The sequence below is a fragment of the Chiloscyllium plagiosum genome, unplaced genomic scaffold (assembly GCF_037043375.1).
Source record: "Chiloscyllium plagiosum isolate Xiang-an unplaced genomic scaffold, Cpla_swu_hap1 HiC_scaffold_45, whole genome shotgun sequence".
NCBI lineage: Eukaryota > Metazoa > Chordata > Chondrichthyes > Orectolobiformes > Hemiscylliidae > Chiloscyllium > Chiloscyllium plagiosum.
Window position 1 is genome coordinate 35,785,722 of NW_028270183.1, and position 24,972 is coordinate 35,810,693.

The window sequence follows — 24,972 nt, forward strand, 5'->3', positions numbered from 1 at the left end:
GCTGACACCGAGGCTGGTGATTTTCCCCACAACACTACATATGATTATATGTATTTTCTAAAAGGCACAAGTGAACCACATTGTGAGCCCAAGCAATAATTTCAAATTGGTTGTTATTGTAATTCTTAACAATCGGGATTATTCAGTAGGTGCTGTCCAGTCTCAAAACTTCAAAAGCTCAGAACGCAATGTATAATGTTAGATGATAGCCTCTTTAGAAATAAAGAAAAACATGGTGATAACTGTTCCCTGGTCCTTGTTACATGGCAGTGCCTTAACCAATCAGAATCGATTGCCCAACCTATCAGCCCTTTTCTCATGCACCCTTTTACCTCTTTGAAACTTGAATTTTTGCCTGTGTCCTGAAATGCATAGACACAAAAGCTTCAATACCATGTCTCTTCTCTCAGTAATACTCTTATATGACTGTGGCTAATGCCTTGCTCCTTGTTCAGTTACAGGACTTTCAAAGGTCATGAGAAACTTATACAATCGTATCATGACTCAACTTTCACAGCTGAATAATCGTAAGTTGGCAAAGCTGTCAATAAGCAAGGATATAGGGCACGAGTGTGGCAGGTGGAGGATATCAAAGGGATTTAGTCTAATGGAGGGATGCAGTCAGGAGGAGAGAGAGAGAGAGAGAGACAAAGTCTAACAATGCAGGAATTCTTTTTCATGATTATTGAGACATTCAGATTAATCGGAGCCAACATTTTGAACAAGTGACTGACATTGTTTGGATGAATGATCCAAAGCACAACCAGCAATGAGCCAAAACTAGAGTAACGTTGATGGGAATGAGAGTGAAAATTTTGCTCCTCTTTCAGTTACTCAGATGGTTCATGAAATAAGAAACGTCCAGGCTGGTCTGCAGACAGAACTATCACGGACAACAAATAAATGTAAGTAAAATAAAGAACTAAGTTATTCAGTTCTGAAGAAAGTTTACTTGACTTAAGGTATTAAGTCTGCTTTCTCTCCACACTTGCTGCCAACAGGACTTTAAACTGAAAGTGGGGGAAATGGAAGGGTAATACATCCATAAGTTGAAAACAAAGCAGCAAGTTAACATCTGCAGGGCTGGATTCAACTGTATAGAAAAATTTAAAAGAAATGACAGGGAACGAGAAGTCAGGAGAGTTTGTTAAAGTCTCCAGCACAGACATAACTAGGACAGTGTGTTTAGAAAGGGTTAGCTATCAAAATTCAAGCACATTACACAAATGAATGACAATGAGTAGAGGCACAGTTAATGCAGGACTGAAGATGTTACGCAGTGTAAAGAATAAGGTAAATGAGCTTGAGCAGATTGTAATTGGCGGATATGATGTGGGCATCACAGAGACGTGGCTGCAAGGGAATCAGGATTGGGAATTGAATATTCAAGGATATACATCCTATCGAAAAGATAGACAAGTGGGCAGAGGGGGTGGAGTTGCCTTATTGTAAGAAATGAAATTGAATCAATAGTAAGAAATGAACTAGGGTCAGATGGTGTAGAATCTGTGTGGGTAGAATTGAGGAACTGCACAGATATTTAAAAAAATGCAGTTGGAGTTATGTACAGGCCTCCAAACAGTAGTCAGGAGCAGGAGCTAACAGGAGATAGAAGGAGTGTGTAAGAAAGGCAAAGCTACAGTGATCATGGGGGATTTCAATATGCAGGTCAACTGAGAAAATCAGGTTGGTAGTGGATTACAAGAGAAAACATTTGTGGAATATCTACGAGATAGCTTTTTGGAGCAGCCTGCGATGGAGCCCACTAGGGAACAGGTAATACTGGATTTAGTGCTGTGCAATGAGGCAGGCTTGATAAGGGAGCTTAAGGTGAAGGAACCCTTAGGAGGCAGTGATCATAGTGTGATTGAATTTACTCTGAAATTTGAGAGAGAGATGATAGAATCAGAGGTAACTGTATTACAGCTGAATATAGGCAAATACAGAGGCATGAGGGAGGAGCTGAGTAGAATCAACTGGGAAAGGAGCAGGAAAGACAGTGGAACAGCAATGGTAAGAGTTTCTGGGAGTAATTCAGGAGACACAGCAAAGATTCACCCCTAGAAAAAAGAGGCATGGTACAGGGAGGATGAGGCAACCATGGCTGGCTAGGGAAGTCAGTGGTTAGCATAGAAGCAAAAGAGAAGGCATATATTCTGGTGAAGGGCAATAGGAAACCAGAAGATTGAGAAGCTTACAAAGACCAACAAGAGGGCAGCAAAAAAAGAAATATAGAGGGATAAGTTAAAATATGAGGGTAAGCTAGCCAGTAATATAAAGGAAGACTAAGAGTTTACTTAGTTATACAAAGGGCAAAAGAGAGGCAAAAGTGGACATTGGACCTCTGGAAAGTGAGGCTAGAGAGATAGTCGTGGGGAACAACGAAATGGTTGAGGAGCTGAATAATTACTTTGTATCAGTTGGAAGACATGAGTAATATCTCAAAAATTCAAAAGTGTAAGGGGGCAGAGCTCAGTATGGTAGCCATCACCAAGGAGAAGTTTCTAGAAAAAGTGAAAGGTCTGAAAGTGGACCAAATGGACTACACCCCAAAGGTCTAAAGGAGATAGCTGAAGAGATATGATGGGTGTTTCAGGAATCAAGGGATCTTTCAGGAATCACTAGAGTTAGGGATGGTCCCAGAAATCTGGAAAATCGCTAATGTGACACACTTGTTTAAAAAGGGAGTTAGGCAAAAGATGGAAATTTACAGGCCAATTAGCCTAACCTCGGTCTTGGGTAAGATTTTGGAGTTCATTGTGAAGGATGAGGTTTCTGAAAACTTGGAAATGTATGGTAAAATAGAGCAACGTCAGCATGGTTTCATCAAGGGGAGGTCATGCCTGACAAATCTGCTAGATTTGTGAAGGTTTGTAGCTCAGGTTGAAGTTTAGGGTGTAGGTTTGCTCGCTGAGCTGTAGGTTTGATATCCAGACGTTTCATTACCTGGCTAGGTAACATCATCAGTGGCGACCTCCAAGTGAAGCGAAGCTGTTGTCTCCTGCTTTCTATTTATATGTTTGTCCTGGATGGGGTTCCTGAGGTTTGTGGTGATGTCATTTCCTGTTCATTTTCTGAGGGGTTGATAGATGGTGTCTAGATCTATGTATACATTAGATTAGATTAGATTACTTACAGTGTGGAAACAGGCCCTTCGGCCCAACTAGTCCACACCGCCCCGCCGAAGCGCTAGCTGGTGTTTGTGTATCCTGGTGGCTAACTTTCTTCCTGTTTGTCCTATGTAGTGTTTGTGGCAGTCCTTGCATGGAATTTTGTAGATGACATTGGTTTTGTCCATGGGTTGTACTGGGTCTTTTAAGTTTGTTAGTTTTTGTTTGAGAGTGTTGGTGGGCTTGTGTGCTACTAGGATTCCGAGGGGTCTTAGTAGTCTGGCTGTCATTTCTGAAACTTCTTTGATGTATGGTAAGGTGGTTAGGGTTTCTGGCTGTGTTTGGTCTGCTTGTTGTGGTTTGTTCTTGAGGAATCTGCGGACTGTATTTTTTTGAGTATCCGTTCTTCTTGAATACATTGTATAGGTGGTTCTCCTCTGTTTTCCGAAGTTCGTCTGTGCTGCAGTGTGTGGTGGCTCATTGGAATAGTGTTCTGATACAGCTTCGTTTGTGTGTGTTGGGATAGTTGCTGGTGTAGTTAAGTATTTGGTCAGTGTTTGTCGGTTTTCTGTTTACGCAGGTTTGTAGTTCTCCGTTGTCATTTCTTTTGAATGTGACGTCCAGGAATGCGAGTTTGTTGTCGGTTTCTCCCTCCTTGGTGAACTTTATGCCTGTGAGGATGTTGTTGATGATATTGAATGTCTCTCCTATCTTGTTTCGTTTTGTGATGACAAAGGTGTCATCTACGTAGCGGACCCAGATTTTTGGTTTGATGGTTGGTAGGGCTGTTTGTTCTAGTCTTTGCATTACCGCTTCTGCTATGAATTCTGATAGCGGCGATCCCATGGGTGTGCCGTTGGTTTGTTTGTAGATTATGTTGTTTAAGGTGAAGTGGGTGGTGAGGCACAGGTCCACTAGCTTCATGATGTTTACAGACAGTCAACTTACAGACTGGACAAAGAACTACACGCAAGACTGAAATACCTAGTAGAAGAGTCACAGCACTCCATCCACTCCACCCAGGAATTCCTAAAAATCATCAAAACACCAAAATAGAGGAAGACAAAACAATGATCTCATTCAATGTAACAGCACTGTTCACCTCCATCAACATCGACCTGGCAAAGGAAACACTTACCACACTTTTAGAAGAGACCATCACACACACCCCAACCACCATCAATCACATTACCAACGAAGACATCATAAATGGGTCTTTCTCAGGATGGCACCTGGTGACAAGTGGTGTTCCACAAGGGTCAGTGTTGGAGATCTCAACTTTTCACTTTGTACATTAATGATTAAATGAAGGAACTGAGGGAATTCTGGCTAAGTTTGCAGACAATACAAAAATAGGTAGAGAGACAGGTAGCATTGAGGAGGTGGGGAGACTGCAGAAGGATTTGGACAGGTTAGGAAAGTGGGCAAAGAAGTGACAGATGGAGTACTACATGGGAAAGTATAAGGTCATGCACTTTGGTAAGAAGAATAGAAGCATCAATTGTTTTCTAATTGGGGACAAAATTCAGAAGTCTGAAGTGCAAAGGAACTTGGAATTCTAGTCCAGGATTCTCTCAAGCTAAACTCACGGGTTGAGCCAGTAGTTAGGAAGGCAAATGCAATGTTGGCATTTATTTTGATAATATAAAAGCACTTCAATATAAAAGCAGAGATATTTTTCTGAGACTCTTTAAAGCTCTGCTACATTTAGAGTATTGTGTGCAATTTTGGGCCCCATATCTCAGGAAGGACATATCCGCTCTGGAGCAGGTGCAGAGGAGGTTCACAAGCATGGTCCCAGAAGTGAAAAGCTTAATATATGAGGAATGTTTGAGGACTCTGGGACTATACTCGATGGAGTTTAGAAGGATGAGGGGAGATCTAGTTGAAACTAACAGAATACTGAAAGGCCTGGACTGCGTAGATGTTGGGAAGATGTTTCTATTGGTAGGGCCCGAGGGCACAGCCTTAGAGTGAAGGAAAGACTCTTTAGAACGGAAATAAGGAGAAACTTCTTCAACCAGAGAGTGGTGAATCGATGGAATTCATTGCCACAGAAGGCTGTGGAGCCCATGTCAATGAGTATATTTAAAACGGAAATAGATGGGTTCTTGATTGTCAAGGGTTACAGGTAGAAAGCAGGAGAATGGGGTTGAGAAACTTAGCAGTCATGATTGAATAATGGAGTAGACTCGATGAGTTGAATGGCCTAATTTCTGCTACTATGTTTTGTGGTCTTATTTGCTGAGTTTCTTCAGTAATTTTTGTTTTTGATTTGAAGTAAAAGTAAGGTTCCCTTGGTATGCATGTCACTCCATCCTCTTGTTGTGGTCAGTTTAACTCTCATGGAGCATCGAAGCCAGGTATCTCTCTAACTCCAGAGTTGGTAAAGACTCCACTACTCTTCATGTGGCTGGGCAGGAATCTCTTCAGTCTTACCACCTACAATTGGCATATTTAATCATATTTAATCATGGAATCCCTACAGTATGGAAACAGGCCATTTGGCCCAACAAATCCACTCCAACCCTTCGAAGAGTAACCCACCCAGACCCATTCCCCCAGCCTTTTACTCTACATTTACCCTTGACTAAGGCACCTGGATATTCCTGAACACTCTGGGAAATTTAGCATGGCCTTTTCACATATATTTGAAGTTTTTGCAGGTTGATATTGAGCTTATTTGAGTGTTTTGAGAGACATTTCTTGTCCGACACGTTCAGAAGTGGGACTCAAACACAGATTCTTTTGGCTCAAAAGGCAGGGATACTACCTATGGCACTACAGGGCCTACATTTTATTTGATTACAACAGCAAATAAAATGATAGAAAGAGAAAAAAAAACATGGTGTGCTCAGGGCATGATATGTTTCTTTGTTTTCAGTTGTTGGAATGTCCAAAGATACAAGGAGTTCCCAGGCTGTTCCCCAGATGAAGAATAACAGTAAGTACTCAATAACAAGTTGAAAGAGGTTTTTCTGCAGGATGTAAACTAGGTTCATCCTGCCCTCTGAATAATGTTTTCTTGCACCTAATTCTTCTGATAAATACAGAGACCTGAAAAGTGTGTCATTCATGGGGATGTTTCTTGAAGTCATATTAAACTGTAGTAAGAATTCAGCAGCGCAAACAACGAAAAACTGCGAAAATAAACTTGGGAGAAGGAAAACCATAAACAGATTCATTCTTCTCTCGATCCTCACTTCTGTCTTCACATCAGTCCATGCTCTCACCCCAGTTGACCCCTACAATTTTCTCTGGCCTTATGTTTCCTGCAATCTTGGGTCTTTTCTCTTAACCGCACGATTGGCGCAGCTTTATAAAAGCAAAATACTGCAGATGCTGAAACAAAAACAGAAAGTTTTGAAAATGACTCAACTTGCCTTCCAGAAGAAACAGAGCCAAACTTTCACTTCCAATCTGGCTCCTCTTCACAATGGAAGAAAGGTGGAAATGTGATTTGTTTTTATGATGTTGGAAAGGGCCATGTTGAATGAAAGGAAAGATCAAAGATAGGTTAAACAAATTAAATAGTAAACACACAAAGCAAGGCAACATAGCAATCAAGAAGCCTCTCACCATCCAGGTCACAGTTCCACTTAACTGGCATTACATGCAGGACATTCACTCCCTCCGAGACTAACACTCAATAGCATCAGTGTGTTCCATCTATAAGATGCACTGCAAAAATTCTCCAAAGCGTCTTAGACAGCATCTTCCAAATTCATAACTACTACCAGTTAGAGGGAAAGGGCAGCATGTACAAAGGAACACCACCTGCAAGCAACTAGAGATGAGTCATAAATGCTGGCCCAGCCAGCAATGCCCATATCCAATAACATATAAAAATGCTAAAGAAACAAAAGGCAAAGAGAGCTGCAAGGGTCCAGAGTCAGTGTTCATTGCAGAATAACAAGCAGCTCTGCATAGGTGGCATGGTGGTTAACACAGCTACCTCATAGTACCAGGGACCCAAGTGCAACGCCAGCCTTGGATGACTGTGTGGAGTTTACATGTTCTCCCTGTGTCTGTGTGGAGTGCCTCCCACAATTGAAAGATGTGCAGGCTAAGTGGATTAGCCAAGCTAAATGTGGGATGGTGAGTGGGGGAGGGGGGAAGAGTGTGTGAATGCCCTGTTTCAGCACTGTAAGAGATTCTATATGAAAGCGAAAACCTTTAAAGTGGAATATTTTTGAATTGTGCCATCTCCTTCAGGGAAATCGCCAAACGACAAGCCAATCATTCAAGGGTCTTGCCCTGGCATCAGGATCTAGGGACAGAAACGGGCGGCACGGTGACACAGTGGTTAGCATGTTGTCTCACAGCACCAGAGACCCGGTTTCAATTCCCGCCTCGGGCAACTGTCTGTGTGGAGTTTGTACATTCTCCCCGTGTCTGCGTGAGTTTCCTCCGGGTGCTCTGGTTTCCTCCCACAGTCCGAAAATGTGCGGGTTAGGTGAATTGGCCATGCTAAATTGCCCGTAGTGTTCGGTGAAGGGGTAAATGTAGGGGAATGGGTCTGGGTGGGTTGCTCTTTGAAGAGTCGGTGTGGACTTGTTTCCGCACTGTAAGTAATCTAATCTAATCTAATCTAAGTCTGCCCAATCAGAAGTGCCATTCAATCAGAATTCTCCTAGTGGCTGACAGTTCTTGAGTTAAGCCATATCATGGAGATCATGATAACTGCTAACACAGTAGCCATGGAGTCTTGGAATCTGGCACAAATGTGTCAAGTGATGGCAGGACCCAAGTTGATGACTCATGGACAGAAGGATACAGAGGAGGCTGCCACACAACCCAGCTCTTGCTCAATATCCAGTCCTTTGACTAGGCACTGACTATCTTTGATAAGAGGACTCTCTCAGAGTCATACAAGTCTATGCTGCCAAAGCTACACTAAATCCACACTAGTTCCACTTTCCAGCACTAGACCTGTAGCCTTGAATGTTATGATAGTTCCAATAGTGGGGAAATGATTCATTCTGAAACATGTGAGTTCACTCATCCCAATGGAAATCCCCAAGATTCTGTACCTAAGATGGCACCGTGTAGTGACATGTGAACTTTTCATTGTACTCACGTGACAATAATCCTATGGTTTCATGCTGGCACAGATTAATCTTTTTTTTATAATTCTATAAAACTTTGCCTATAGCAAGGAGCAATAGAATATTATATGTAATGTTTCCAATAATCAGGCAAAATTTGCTGCAATCTCTTGCAGCAGAGAGCGGCGAGAGCTGGGCGGAAGTGAAGTCGGAGTGCAGAGATTGTTGCTCTATTAAAAGTCCACAGACCTGCAACAAAACACAGGGTCGAGGGAAGTTTCTGTTGACTTTACGGCATGATCCTTTTTTGAGTTTTCTGCTCCATTGGCTCTAGAAATCGTGGATGCATTGATGATCATTCTCCAATGTTCTATAGATTCAGGATCAGTTCCTGCGGATTGGAGGGTGGCTAATGTTGTCCCACTTTTTAAGAAAGGAGGGACAGAGAAAACAGAGAATTATAGACCAGCGTCTGACCTCAGTGGTGGGAAAAATGCTGGAGTCAATTATAAAGGATGAAATTATGACACATCTGGATAGCAGTAACAGGACAGATCAGAGTCAGCATGGATTTATGAAGGGGAAATCATGCCTGACTAATCTTCTGGAATTTTTTGAGGCTGTAACTCTGAAGATGGGCAAGGGAGATCCAGTGGATGGAGTATACCAGGACTTTCAGAAAGCCTTTGATAAAGTCTCACATAGGAGGTTAGTGAGCAAAATTAGGGCACATAGTATTAGGGGCAAAATACTGACATGGATTGAAAATTGGTTGGCTGTCAGGAAACTAAAAGAGTAGTGATAAACGGCTCCCTTTCAGAATAGCAAGCGGTAACCAGTGGTATGCTGCAGGGATCAGAGCTGGGACCGCAGCTTTTTACAATGTACAATAATGATATAGATGAAGGTATTAAAAGTAATATTAGCAAATTTGCTGATGACACAAAGCTGGGTGGCAGGGTGAAATGTGAGGAGGATGTTAAGAGATTACAGGGTGATCTGGACAGGCTAGGTGAGTGGACAGATGTATGACAGATGCAGCTTAATGTCGATAAATGTGTGGTTATCCACTTTGGTGGCAAGAACAGGAAGGCAGATTACTGCCTAAATGGAGTCAAGTTAGGTAAAGGGGCAGTACAGAGAGATCTGGGTGTTCTTGTACATCAGTCAATGAAAGCAAGCATGCAGGTACAGCAGGCAGTGAAAAAGGCTAATGGCCTGCTGGCTTTCATAACAAGAGGAATTGAGTATAGGAGCAAAGAGGTCCTTCTGCAGCTGTACAGGGCCCTGGTGAGACCACACCTGGAATATTGTGCGCAGTTTTGGTCTCCAAATTTGAGGAAAGACAGTCTTAGGAAAACTGTAGTGTACCAGGGTTTCAATATATCACTGTTCCACTGAAGACTCGATAATGACTGGAAATCAAATGCCAGAAGGATTTGCAGCTTGTTTGTGTCCAGTTTTTGAAAGTATTGATTGGATATGACATTGCCTGTACCAGCACAACAATGTGGACTGTGACGGTTTAACAATGAGGCCTGTAACCGTCTTCTCAAGGGCAGTTAGGGAATGGGCAATGAATATCTGTCTTGCCATTGTCACAACAGCAAATCTTTTTTTAAAATGGCTATCGAAGAACCCAACAACTTCTGGCAGCTAAAATGATAGTTGCAAGATGGCAACAGAGTAGGATGCTCCAGTTAGAGCTCATCCGCTCTGCCCGCTCTTTTTTTTCAGCTTCAATTTTTCTCTCCAACCACATTCTTCCCTTAAACTCATCCCAATAACCTGTACTTGGCCCGTATCCCTCCAAACATTTCCTATTTGTGAACTTATCCAAATAGCTTTTAAACATTGCAGCTGTACCTGCGTCCATCACTTTCTCTGGCAGTTCATTCCACACACAGACCACTCTCTGTGTAAAACGGTTGCCCCTCATGTCTTTTTTAAACCCTTCTCCTCGCACTTTAAAAGTATGTCCCCTTGTTTTGAACTCCCCCACCCTAGGGAAAAGACATTTGTCATTCATCTTATCTATGCCCCTTATAATTTCATAAATCTCAATAAGGTCATCTCTCAACCTCCTACACCCTGTGAAGCATGTCCACTTTTTCCAGCCTATGTTTATGTCTCAAACCCTCCATTCCCAGCAATGTCCTGATAAATGTTTTCTGAACCCTCTCCAATTTAATAATATTCTTCCTATAGCAGGGTGACCAGAAGTGCACACCACTCAAGACTATGCAATGTCTTGTACAATCTCAACATGATATCCCAGCTCCAGTGCTCAAAGGTCTGAACACTAAAGGCCTTCTTAACTACCCCTGTCTACCTGTGATGCAAGTTTCAAAGAATTATGAACCCCTAGGTCTCTCTGTTGCTGGGCAAATTATATTCCCACTTTGTTTACAAGTTTGTTGCTTGTTCAGGAGCATCGCACCTACTCTAACGGTGTACATCACTGGACCCGACCTCAATTCGACCGTTCCCATGGTTCCTACACCAAACTTTGTCCCCTGAAGTAAACTCTGGTTTCCACACATCTTGGGTCCAGCATTGGCATTCCTGATGCTATTTCACCCCTCCCACCACCCGATCTGGAAGATCAGATTTGACCTAGTGTGGAGTTGTTTTCGCTTTAGCATCTCTGCTGAAGCTAACCATGTAATTGCATGAGGGGTGATTCTATAATCAAATAGGAATTAAATCAGTTTGCTATCTAGTGAAGCTGTGGCCTGTTTAAGCCTCCCTTCAAAGTTTGAACTGCTCTTTCTGTCAGACCATTGAGTGATGAATGGTATGGACCTGTCCTGACATGACAACTTTAGGAAATACTCAAATTCACTGCTGGTAAACTATGGCTAGTTATCTGTGACCAGACTTCCGGGAGTCCGTGTCTTGCAAAAGATGAACGCATGTTTTCTACCTTATGTCCCCATGTTTGATGAATGATCTCGATGCACGTCCAACTATTTTGAACGGGCGTCCACATTGACTACGAGCATTGAAAGAATGTGCATAGTCGATGTGTAACCAAGTCCAGGATTTATCCAGCCATTCTTACAAATATGGGGGATCTGCTGGTAGTAATGTCTGTCCTTGTTGGTACTCTGAGCACTTCCCCATCAATGCAGCTTTGTCTGCATTGAATCCTGGCCACCGGATATAACTTCTCGTGAACATCTTCATTTTGGAAACCTCTGGATGACCCTGGTGGAGTTCAGGCAGCATCTGGCAAGAATCTTTGCTTGGAACAGTCACTCTTGCTCCCCATAGTAATATGCCATCCTCTGTTGTAATCTGGTCTCTCTGGGTCCAAAAGGATTTCCATTCTGGTTGTGACAGCCCTCTGATTTCCCCCATCACCACCAGCTGTTTCAGTTTGTCCAAGACCTGATCTTTTTGTCTCCAAAGTCAGTTGTGACTAGAAATGTGTCCAGAAAATGGAAAACCATTTTGGACTCTTCCAGTTGAGGTACCAGCGATGGTATATCTGCCAGCGGGAGGTGGCTCAGTGCATCTGCATTTGTTACTTGGTCTTCCAGAAGGTGTATCAACTTGTACTTATATGCACTTAGTATTAGCCCACTGCTGAATGTGGCCTGAAGCTGTAGATGACACTGCTTTCTCCACATTAAGTGGACCTAGCAGGGGTTTGTAGTCCATTATTATGATAAATTTATGTCAGTATTGGTGCAACATCCTGACTCCAGATATGACTGCCAAACCTTCTTTCTCTACCTGGGAGTGTTTATGCTTTGCATTAGCCAATGTCCTGGATTCATATGCTATTATATGTTCCTCTGCGTCGGTCCACCTATGAGCTAATACTACCCCAATGCCATCACATTTTCAATCCCAGATCTCACTTGGGATCATAGTGTGCCAACACTTTAGAGGATGATAGCTGTTTCTTCACTTCCTTGAAGACTATGACTTGGCTATGTGACCATTTCCAAGGCTGACCCTTTTTTAAGAGTTTGATAGCAAAACCTTGAAGAGCAAAAGTACCAGGATGGATGCCAGGTCATGTATAAATGTTCCATAATAGTTCAGCAACCCAAGGAAAAGCATTGGCTCTGGTATTAATGTGGAAGCCAGAACACCTTTGATCACCCTCACTTTATCTTCCAATGGGTATAACTCCGTCTTGTCAACTCTAAATCAAGTAGGTTGCTTTGGGTGCCTGGAACACACATTTTTCCTTTCTAAGGCATATACCCACTTGGGAGAAATATCTAAGGACTATGTCTGTGTTCTCTCAGTGCTCCTTATTGGTCTTCCTTGTCATCTAGATAAATGGAGACATGGAATAGACCTTGTAAAATATTCTCCATCATCCACTGAAAAATTGCTCTGGCTGACAATACCCCAAATGTCATACCCGTCTCGTGGTAAAAACCCTTATAGGTAGAGGGAATCTTCATCTAACTGCAATTGCAAGGACACATTGCTGATATCCAACTTTGTGAAGGACCTTGCCCTGTCAGCTTTGCATGTAAATCCTGTATGCGAGGGATTGGTTATTTATCCAGCTGCGAAAAATGGTTTGCTATTTGTTTAAAATCCCCACAAAGGCAAACTTAATCTATCAGGCTCACAATCGGTACAACTGGTGCTGCCCATTCTGTAAACCTATTTGATGATTCCTTCACTTTCCAGTCTCCTGATTTCTGCCTGTACTTCTGCCTGTAAGGCAAATGGCACTGCACGGCTCTTGTAGAATCACGGAATTGCTTCCTGACAAACATGCAAGGTGAGCTTGGCTCCTTTGATAGTCCATTGTCCTTCCTGAAAACCTTCCAGGTATTTAATTAGGACTTCAATCAGGCAGCCATTTTCTATCTGAAAAATGTTGAGCCAATCTCGGTTAACCAATTTTGCATCATCAAGTTTGGGTCCAAGACTTTCACAAAAATCTTTGGTAATCTGAACCAGCTGTTTCTCGTAAGAAGCCAGAACATAAGTTATACCTTTAATCTGTAATTGTTCCCTGGTATAGGTTCTCAGTCTAGCCAAGGTATTACCCAAACTTAAGGATTGGCATCCAGAGAGAATTTTATTAAAGACTGATTCTACAAGTACTGAAATAGCTATTCCAATATCAACCTCCATTTGAACTGGGTGACCATTTAACCAGACATTTATTTGGATTGATTCTGATTTGGATGTTGCTGAGCAGTTTAACCATTCCAAAGATGTAGGTGAACTTTCCAGGATGTGGAGTCTTCTGGATACTATGAGTTCTCTTATCAGATGAGAAAAATTAATCATTTAACTGAGACTTTGCTTTGTTTTGGGGTTTTGCTGTGGATGGACCTGGAGTCCCTCTGTTCAGGATATGCCCTAAGTGAGCTACGCAATTACCTTCACTTAGGTGGTGCTCCTCAACTTCAGTCAAACTGGAGGGTGTCCACTTCCATCGGAATATTCTGCAATTCATATGCTCCACCTGTCACATTTTCCAGTGATAAAGCCAGTTGTAATGTCTGTTTGATTCCAGTTGGGCTTCATCTAGTTGGCACTTTTGCATGGTTATGTCATTAATCCCACTCCCGTCACCACTGAAATAACTCCACAGACGTCGGTATCCCGTTATCAAGTCACCCTTTATTTACACGCGAGAATCCTTGACATCTGATCTAGCTGCCTCAGAGCTGGTTCTCAGAGTGATTAGAACCTCTGACACGCCTGTTTATTTTTTTTATTTTTTTTCAATTTTTTTACCCCCCACACTACCACCTAACCGCAGTAGTGCTTATTTTTTCCCCAGCACCCATGGTGTGTGTGTGCAGGTGTGAGACACAGTGAAAGACACAAAGTGCACGAATCTTTATTCAATTTCCACCACCAGGAAGATAGGAAAACACCCGAGTGACCAGTGACAAACACTGCCCTTCACATCGAAGGGAACACGCCTGTTTATATCTGTCAGACACAGCTCCTTGATTGGACCAAAGTAACAGACCCAAACGGGGGACTTTTTTTGTATGAAATCCTCTGGCAGACCTCGTTACAATCACTACAGTTACACTAACAAGTTGGCGAAGTAGCTGAACTGAAAGTCTTAATTTGGCAATTGATAGATGGTCAGAAATTCACAAACAGTGAAGCAGACATAAACACTGAGAATGTTGGAGAAACCCAGCACATCCAGCAGCATCTGTGAGAGAGAAATAGAGTTCAGTTTCAAGCACAATAAGACTCTTCTTCAGAAGGTTTATGTTTGTTATTGATTTCTAGCATTTGCAGAATTTTCTTTTATTTGAGTGAAGCAGAACTTTTGTTTGAATCCATTCATTTAAGTCAATGGGAAGCAGTGAGTTTCAGATTGCAGACCAACTTACTCTGAATGCTGCCAATTGCCTGGAGGTATGATGGCTGAATCAGTCTGCAATTACACAGTGAATTACAATGAAAGGGAAATTTTGACATTTACATACACAACCAATCAGCATAGACACACAGCCAACAATAGGGGACAATGCCCTCCAGACCATACTCATACAATCCATTCACTTAATCTCTTATGGTTTTCTGTGACATCGCTGTTTTGCCTTATTAATGAAACACATTGTACAATAATTAAAATATGTCTGCTCCCATCCAAATTGTTTCTCAAATCTCTCTGTGTCACTCCCTATCTCTTACTGAATCTCCATTTCCTTGGTCTTTCTCCTTCTGTCAAGTAACCCGGAGCAAGGTTAGTTCCATGCGTTCTGACCTGAGGTATAGAGGTCAGGTACAAGTTCATAGTGGAGTCAAAGGGAATTCGGGTAGTGAAGAAGGTGTTTGGTATACTTGCCTTTATTGGTCAGTGTATGGAGTATTTCGGGAGGTCATATTGCAACTATACAGGACATTTCTTACGTCACTTTTGGAATACTGCTTGTAATTTTGGTCTCTCTGTTATAGGAAGAATGTTGTGAAACATCTAAGGGTTCAAAAATATTAACAAGGAAGCTGCCAGGGTTGGAGGGTTCGAGCTGTAGAGAGAGGTTGAATAGGTTGGGGCTCTTTTCTCTGAAGTGTCGGAGGCTGAGGGGTGACCCTTATAGGAGTTTATAAAATCATGAGGAGCATGGATAGTGTGAATAGCCAAGGATTTTTCCCCAGAGAAGGGGAGTCCAAAACTAGAGAGCATAGGTTTAGGGTGAGAGGGGAAAGATATAAAAGAGACCTAAGGGGCAACTTTTTCACGCAGAGGGTGGTGGGTGCTGACAGGTGGGACTATATTGGGTTGGGATATCTGGTCAGCATGGACGGGTTGGACTGAAAGGTCTGTTTCCATGCTGTACATCTCAAAGACTCTATGACATAGGTTTAAGGTGAGAGAGGAAAGATTTAAAAAGGGCCTAAGGAGCAACTTTTTCTCACAGGGTGATACATATGAGCTGTCAGAAGAGATGGTGGAGGCTGGTACATGAATGGGTACATGAATAGGAAAGGTTTAAAGGGATATGAGCCAAATGCTGGCAAATGGGACTAGATTGATTTAGGTTATCTGGTTTGCAGGTATCTGGTTTGACAGGAGGGTCTGTTTACATGCTGTATGTCTTTATGACTCTATGACTGTATTAGACATCTCCTTGGGAAAAGACCTCAACTATCCACCCTATCCATGCCACTAATTTTGTTTTACACTTCTATCAAGTCACCCTCAGCCTCCAGCATTTTAGCAAAAACAATCCAAGTTTGTCCAAGTGAGCTACATACTCCAATCCAGGCAACATCCTTGTCAACCTCCTTTACACAGTTTCCAAAGCCACCACATCCTTTCCATAATGTGGCAACTAAAACTCCGCACAATACTCCAAATGTTGCCTGACTGAAGTCATCAGCTACAACATGACTTGCCAACTTTTATACTAAGTGCCCTGACTGATTAAGGCAAGGTTGTCATACACCTTCTTTATCACCTTATCCACTTGTGTTGCAACTTCCACTTGGATGTGCACCAAAGATCCTTCTCAAAATCAGAACTCTGAAGAGTCTTGCCATTTACTGTATACTTTCCTCTTACATTTGATCTCCCAAAATGCATTACCTCACACTTGTCCGATTAAATGCCATCTGTCATTTGTCTGCCTAACTTTCTAACTGATCTTTGTCCTTTGATAAGCTTCCTCAGTATCCACAACTGCACTGATTTTCGTGTCATCTCCAAACTTATTAATCAGACCACCTACATTTTCATTCAGACCATTTAGATATATTACAAATAACAGGTCTCAGCATTGATCATTGTGGAACACTCCTGATCACAGAGCTCCAGTCAGAAAAACACCCCTCCACCTCTGATATCTATGACTAAGCCAAATTTGCAGCCACCTTGCCAACTCACCACGGATTCCATGTGACTTAATCTTCTGGTCCAGGCTACCATGAGGGACCTTGTTAAATGCTTTAATAAAATCCTTGTAGAGAGCATCCACTGCTGTAATATGATCAATCATGTTCATAACTTTCTCAAAAAATTCAAACCAGTTTTTGAGACAAGCCTACCCACATAAAACCATACTGACTATCCCTAATAAGTTCATTTTCTTCAAATACAAGTAAGTACTATCCCTAAGAATCTTTTCCAATAATTTCTTATCACTGATATAAGACTTATCAGCCTGTAATTTCTTGGATTATCCATGTTACCTTTCTTAAAACATTGGCTATTCTCCAGTCTTCTGGAACCTTGCCTATGGCTAAAGAGGATAATAAAGATCTCTGTGAGTACCCCAACAGTCTCCTCTCTTGAGTCCTGCAGTATCTTGGGATAGATATCATCAGGCTCTGCAGATGTATTTACCTTCATGTTTTTCAAGACACCTAACACCACCACTTTATTAATATTGATGTGACTCAAAATATCAACATTCCTCTCCCTATTTTTACTATCATTCATGTCCTCCTTGATAATTACCTATGTGAAGTACTCATTAAGGACCTCATCCATTTCCTCTGCCTCCACACACATTTCCCTCCTTTTGTCCTCGAATTGACCTATTCTTTCTCTGGTTACCCTCCTACTCTTAATATATGTATAAAATGCCTTGGGATTCTTCTTAATCCTACATGCAAGGACAGTTCATGGCCCCTTTTAGCCCTCTTAATTTCTTGTTTAAGTTCTTTTCTGCATCTTTTATGCTTCTCAAGGGCCTTGTTTGATTTCACTACTGCTTGTATACACTTTGAACCTCCCTGCTGTACAACAAAGCTAATTGTAATACCACTGATCTGGCTGCTGCTATTGTTGCTTTCCATGAGAGACATCCGTATTTGGGCAGGAAGGAACTGTACCATTGGACTGAGTTCCGCCTGAGCCAATCTGGAGCCAGTGTCCTAATGGAATCACTAAATAGGGTGTTCACAATGACTTTCAACTAATAATTGGGAGAAGGCTTGGAGAAGACAATACTGTTTCAAAATCTAGTAATATGATAGTGAGTAAAGAAGCAATCAGAAATTCTACTTCAGGTATAACAGCTAGTGGCAAAACTATAAGATGAGTATTGATTAAACTGTAAGAGAAATACAATAAACAGATGAGTAAAGCATCAGTGCTGAGGGACAGGTTACAGCATATGGCCCAAATAAGAGTTCTATATATGAATGCACAGAGCTTAAGGAATAAAAGAAATGAGCTGCAGCCACAAAATCAAATTAGATGTTGTGATATAGTAGCCAACACAGAGTCATTGCTGCAGGAAAAGTCAGGATTGGGAACCATGTAGACCAGGTTTAAAATTTACAGAACAACAAGGGAAAATGGCAGAGGAGGTTCAGTACCCTTACAGATAAGAAACAAAATTATTTCAGTGGTGCAGGAGAAGATAAGAAGGGGAAAGCATTCAGTGGAGACCATATGGGTAGAACTGAGGAACAGTAAAGAATCTAAAACTGTAATAGATGTGCACAGACACCCTGGCAGCAGTTCTGAAGTGCTAGATTGCATATCTGCAGAAATTAGGCAACTATGTAGCAAAGCCAGAATATTATTAATAGAGGTTTGGGATGGACAGACAAGCACTTATCAAAAAAGTTGTGAATTTCTGGCATGTGCCCTGGACAGTTTCTTACAGCAACGTGCAACAAGGGGACAAGAAATACACGATTTAGGTATGTGCAATGAGCTGAATTTAATTAGTAACCTCATTGTACGACAGTCAAATAATGATTGTAACATGATTAAGTTCAATGTAAAGTTTGTAAGCACAGAGTTTTAGATTTAGATAAGGCTGTTTTTAATGAGTTAAGATAGAGAATTCCACAGTAAGCTGGGAAAATCTGCTAATGGGTAAAACAACTGAAGAAAAAGCAAAGGGTATTTAAAGAAATATTTAGCTCAGTACAAAACCACTTTATATGCCTGAGAGGGAAAATTTCGCCTTCACGATAAAGCTGCCATGGACAACTGAATAAATGAGGAACAGCATAAAATTAAAAGAAAAGGCTTGCAAAATTTCAAAAGCAGCACAGATCCTTCTGAATAGAAAGATACAAGGACTACCAAAGGACATAAAGCAGCTTATCAGAGCTATAAAAGGGATTATGAAAGGAAATCCGCCAGGGACATCAAAATCAATAAGAAGGAATTTTAATGTTAGACAAAAGGAAAGTGGTTGGTCAGGAGCAATGTTGGCCCACAAAAGACTGAAAGTGGAAATACTACAGGAAAATGACTACAGGAAAATGGCAGACACATTTAATCATTACTTTGCCTCAGCATTTAGTGCATACCTTGTCGGAAGTCCTAAAGAAATTAATAGTGGATCTAGAACAGGAACTGAATACAATTGACGTAAGTAAAACATTGGATAGTGAGAATAATAATGGAATTAAAGAATAACAAATTCCTGGGACCTGACATTCCATCCAAGGATATTAAAGGCAGTAGAGGAGATGTTATAAATGCCTTAACTGTAATGTTTCAGAGTTCCTTAGATAAAGAAGTCACCCCTGTGTATTGGAAAATTGCACATGTGAGTCCGCTTCTTAAAGATGAAAGAGGAGAACCAGGCAATTACAGACTAGCTAGCTGAACATCTGTGGTTGGGAAATTATTGGAGTCTATAATCAAGCATGAGGTAACTGAACACTTTGAAATTTTTCAGTTAATTAGGGGTAGCCTATATGAATTCATGACAGGTTGGTCATGCCTGACAAATTCAATGATTTTTGGAGGGTGAGGAGTGACCTTTATGACATTTATAAAATCATGGCGGGCATGGATAGGGTAAGTAACAAGGTTTTTCCATGGGATGAGGTGTCCAGAACTAGAGGGCATGGGTTTAGGGTGAGAGAGTAAAGATTTGAAAGGAACCTAAGGGGCAACGTTTTGATGCAAAGGGTGGTGCATGTTTGGAATGCCAGAGGAAGTGATGGAGGCTGGTACAATTACAACATTTAAAAGGCATCTGGATGGGTATAGAAACAGGAAAGGTTCAGAGGGTTATGGGCCAAGTGCTAGCAAATGGGACTAGATTAATTTCGGATATCTGGTCGGCATGGACATGTTGGACCGAAGGGTCTGTTTCTGTGCTGTACATGTCTAGGACTCTATGATTCTAAGTGATTAAGGCAGTGGACAGGGGAATGTTTATGGATGTTGTTTACATGGACTTTCATAGGCATTTGATAGAAATCCCACATGAAAGACTGTTAACTAAGGTAGAAACCCATGGAATTGAAGGAAAATTACTGATATGCTAGGAAAATTGGTTGAGTGTTAGATGGCAGAAACTAGGGGTAGTAGGTAGGTAGTGAGCCAAGAGTGTGGTGCTGGAAAAGCACAGCAGGTCAGGCAGCATCTGAGGAGCAGGAAAATCGATGTTTCAAGCAAAAGCCCTCTAATCTCCAGCATATCGCCTATAATAGGTAGGCACTCAGGATGTGGCCAGTGATGTTCCAAGGGGATAATTGTTTGACCCTCAGTTATTCACACTATTTATTAATGGCTTAGTTAATAGCATGGAAAATCACATCCAAATTTGCTGTGGACACAAGTAAATTGGTGTTGTAGATAGCATAGATAACAGCATAAATTTACATTGAGATATTGATAGACTAAATGAATAGGCTGATGGAGGTCAGTATGGTGTTACCCATTTTGCACTGAAATAGGATAGATCAGGATACTTTCTAGATGGCATGAAGTTAAATATAGTGGATGCACAAAAAGTTTGGGGTTCAGGGTATAGATCTTTAAAATGTCACGAACAGGTTCAGAAAATAATCAAGGAAAATAATGGAATGGAGGCCTTTATATCTAGAGAACTGGAGCATAAGGATGCAGAAGTTATGCTTCACTTATACAAAACCTCAGTTAGATACCACTGTGAGCAGATCTAGGCACCACATCTTAGGAAATACAGATTCCTTGGAGGGAGTACAGCATAGGCTTATAAAAATTATACCTGGGCTTCAGGGCTGGATGTATAAGGAGAGATTTTTTTTTAAAAGGCCTGTTTTCTCAAAAATTTAGAAGGTTAAGGGGTTATTTAATTGAAGTCTTCAAGATATTAACAAGAAAGGACAGAGTAGATACAGAAAAACTATTTCCACTGGTTGGAGATTTTAGAACAATGGGGTATAGTCTAAGAATTAGGACCACGCTTTTCAGGAGAGATGTTACACACAAAGAGTGATAGATATTTGGAATTCATTTGCACAAATGACGGTGGAGGCAGGATCAGTTGTTAATTTTAAATTTGAGGTAGATATTTTTTCCCAGTATCTGAATTACTTTGGCAGCCACCATGTTCATATGGCCAATTCAATTTCTCGTCAGTGTTAATCCCCAGAATGTCAATAATGGGGAATTTAGTAATAGTAATGCCATTGAATGTCATGGGAAAATACTAAGATACTCTCTTATTGGAGATGGACATTACCTGGCATTTGTGTGATGCAAATGTTACTCACCACTTACAGTTTATCAGCTCAAGCCTGGATCTTGCTGCATTTAGATGTAGTAACTGATTAACTAAGTAACTGAGGACTCATGACTGGTACTGAACATTGGTGCTGTAATCTAGATCTGGGAGATACAATTTCAAAATAAGGAGTCTCCCATTTCAGATGGAGATGAGGAACTTATCTTCAAGGCTTATTCATCTTTAGAATTCTGTTCCACAGAGAGTAATTAAGATTGAGTCATTGAATATACTGAATACTTAGTAAGACATTTTTTTTTTGATCAACCATAGAGGTGAGGGTTAGAGGAGATAGAGTGGGTTGTGAATCAAGACCATATCGGATCAGGTATGAAGCAAAAACAAAGTGCTGGAGAAACCCAGGCCTGGTGGCATCTGTGGAGAGAGAAACAGAAAATGCTTTGAATTCAGTAACGCTTTATCAGAACTTTGTCACTGGACTTGAAATGTTAACTCTGTTTTTTGCCTCCACAGATGCTGCCAGATCTACCGAGTTTCTCTATTTTTGTTTCAGACCACCATCACCCACAGTTATTTGTTTTATATTCAGATCAGGTATGACCTGATTGAATGGCAAAGCAGGTTTGAAGGGCCACATAGCCCATTGTGTTTCTCATCTTTTGGTTGAAGTGAATGTGAACATGCCAGTCTCTGTGAATTGCTCACATGTATACTGAATACAAATTGTCATCACTGCTTATCCATCTGTAACTATTGTGGAAAGTCACTTTGAAGTGTATTGAAAACACAACAGATGTCACGAAGTTATTCTGTGTTACTGTACTAAGAACAAGCAGGACTTTTGCATCTGAGCCAGATGCTCTTTCAGACCAAGGCTCTCTGGTAAACACCATCCAGATTCCTCTTTCATTGTGAAGTTAGAATGGATTGCAAGGCTCAAATGTTAATACTGTGGAAAATCCTTTCTTCAAAGTACAGAAGGACTCTGTTACGCAGTGCAGGAGAGAATTATGTGGAACTTTCTAAATAGGCAGGAGTGAAACAGCTAAATCTATACACACACTTGACTGAAACCAGCAAAAATGTAGGTTGAAAGGGGGCAGACAATTCTCTGTGACCTCCCTCACTTACCATGATTCATGCCACAAATATTCTGGCTAACCTGGAAGTCCTACTAATTTTAATAGGAGAAATCAAAATAGGATCAAAATATGGTTTCTAGAGGTCAGTCATTCTTCGTCATAACTGAGATACAATGCCCTGTTCCTTGCCAGGTGTGAAGCACAGGATTCAAAGCTGACACTGTCAGTGCAATGATTAGAATGGTGCTGCAAAGCAGGTCAGGCAGTATCCGAGGAGCAGGAAAATCGACGTTTCAGGCAAAAGCTCTTCATCAGGAATGAGGAAGGGCTTTTGCCCGAAACATTGATTTTCCTGCTCCTCATATGCTGCCTGACCTGCTGTGCTTTTCCAGCACCGTTCTGATCTCCACCATCTGCAGTCCTCACTTTTGCCTACTCTCAGTGCAATATTGAGGGAGTGCTGACTGTCAGGAGATGCCACCTTTCAGCTGCAATATTAAACAATAGTTGTCAAGCCTCTCAGAATTGAGGATCTGAAAAATAATCCCATGGCAAAGAAGAGCAGTGGAACTCTCCCTGATGTGATGGCCAATATTTATCTCTCACCTAACATTAAAAAAGAAAAACAGATTATCTAGGTTTAACACACTGCTATTTGTTGGAGCTTACAGTATGCAAATTAACTCTCCCTTTTCCAACTTCACTGCATTGACCACACTTTAAAAGATCATTACTGATTGTCGATCATGTAGTTGTGAAAGGTGTTGTCTAAATGCGAGTTTTTCTTTTTATTTTAGGCTTTCAGTTTGTCATGCTGATTTAGTAAAATTACTCCTAAAGCAGGATTGTATCTTTAATAGTACATGAAGTTATCTTATCAAAATACATCCCAGAAACCTCCAGTTCCATCGGAGGTGCATACAGTCTGAACCATCCCACACCTGTCCATTAGAGCAGATACTCTCAGAGATGCTCTCATCTCACACCCGACATAATGCCCTCAAGCAGGCACCGAATACCTCTGCTTGAAGATCCCAGTCAAAAAGCGGCCTGCACCCTTACAGCTTCTGGAAGGCTGGGTTAATTAGACCAGGCCTGAGAGAGTTAATTGGACCTTAATTTGTTACTTAAAGGTCTCAATTATAGCATAAGTCAAGTATGGGCTCTCCTACCAAGGATTGAATTCTGTTGGTGGGGTGGGGGGAGGTAGTGGGGATCTAGTACATTTTCTCCTCTTATTAAATACCCTTCCTACATTGTTCCTTACCTCCTTCAGAACTGGAAGATTCAACCCAGAGTAGAGACAGGTGATAAGGTCAGAGTGCACCAACAGTGGTGACCCATCACCTTACTGGACTCTACGGCTGCCCAGGGCTGATTTGAAATCAGAGAACCTTATGACAATGTGTAACACATTGTATTCTTTGGGGAATCAGTTCAAAGTTTTCTTGCATATGCTGTAAAATCTATTGTATTATGGCAGATTCCAGACCATCCAGGCCTGTATCTTTAAGACAGTTGCACAATATGAGTTCCAGTATAACATGTCCCTACTTTGCATTCACTCACTCTGTCAGTGTAATGAAGTTTGTTATGCGTGTGTGATGTATAGTAACATCAGTATGCGCAGAGTCCACACTATAGGTTAGGTCTGACATTAGGTTAGATTAGATTCCCTACAGTGTGGAAACAGACTCTTCGGACCTACAAGGTCCACATCGACCCTCCGACGGGTAACCCACACCCATTTCCCTCTGACTAATGCACCTAACACTATGGGCAATTTAGCATGGCCAATTCACCCAACCTGTACATTTTTGGGCTGTGGGAGGAAACCGGAGCACCCGGAGGAAACCCACACAGACACGGGGAGAATGTCTGTGTGGAGTTTGCACAGTCACCTGAGGCTGGAATCAAACCTGGAACCCTGGTGTTGTGAGGCAGCAGTGCTAACCACTGAGCCACTCTGTCACCCACTGAGTCACCATGGTAGCCTTGAAAGTAGTGTTACAAATAAACTTCAAGGTATCTGCCTCAATAGAATTGGAATAACTGCTGTATGTAAGCTAATACATATATAGAAAACCACTAATGACACAAAAACCATCAGATGAAGCAAAGTAAAGTACCAGAAAAAATATTAATAGATGAATCAGGCTGTCAAACTAAAATGTGTCTCTAGCTATAGTTTGATGAAAATGGCCAGAATCTCACTAAAAATTGAAATTTGATTTTCTAGTTCTGGTTTCCTTCCAGTGCTAGAGATGTTCCATGAGTTGCGAGTCTCACTGGCTGATTTCAGGATGGACCTCTTACAGATGAAGAATAACAGTAAGTGTCAATTTTCCAATGTTATCCATTATTGGGTTGAGAGCCGATTAAATTCCCTCCCTGTCTAAGGCTGGATGAGAGTTTGTTAACTTCTGAGTTTCATTTAAATTCTGTCACAGGAGCTCTCACAGCCTAGAGAGTGATCAGCGACAGCAGCAAAGTGTGGGATCAGCCACTGAGCTGTGTCAAGGCCTACATTTTCTAGTCAGTGTTGGAAAACATGCTTCTCAAACTGACTGTGATTTAATCCACCAACTTAACATTTTACAGAGGAGCCTTTCTGTTTCTGATGCCAGCTTCAGTACGGATGCAGGGACAAAGTTGGGAGGTAAATTGTTGAGGTAATTCTAGTGCAGAGACACCATCTTTTCTGTCATCAAATGAACACGCACCGCTTAAGGTTTTCTTTCAGTTTAGTAGCTTGCATTGTTTTAAATGGTGCCATCAATCCTTCCTGTTAGTGCTAATATATACCTCCACCTGAGTGAACACTGCAGCAGTGTTCACTCTC

The 24,972-nt window shown here is 41.4% G+C and overlaps 1 protein-coding gene across 1 annotated transcript in view; it reads left to right on the plus strand.

Moving 5' to 3' along the window:
* The window catches only part of LOC148136470 (uncharacterized), a 132,628-nt gene that overhangs the window by 65,727 nt on the left and 41,929 nt on the right, over positions 1-24,972 (plus strand). The window contains exons 10-12 of the mRNA XM_087983274.1: positions 831-905; positions 5,995-6,054; positions 24,387-24,461. Coding sequence (XP_087839400.1) covers positions 831-905; positions 5,995-6,054; positions 24,387-24,461 — 210 coding nt within the window. The remainder of the gene's footprint in view (positions 1-830; positions 906-5,994; positions 6,055-24,386; positions 24,462-24,972) is intronic.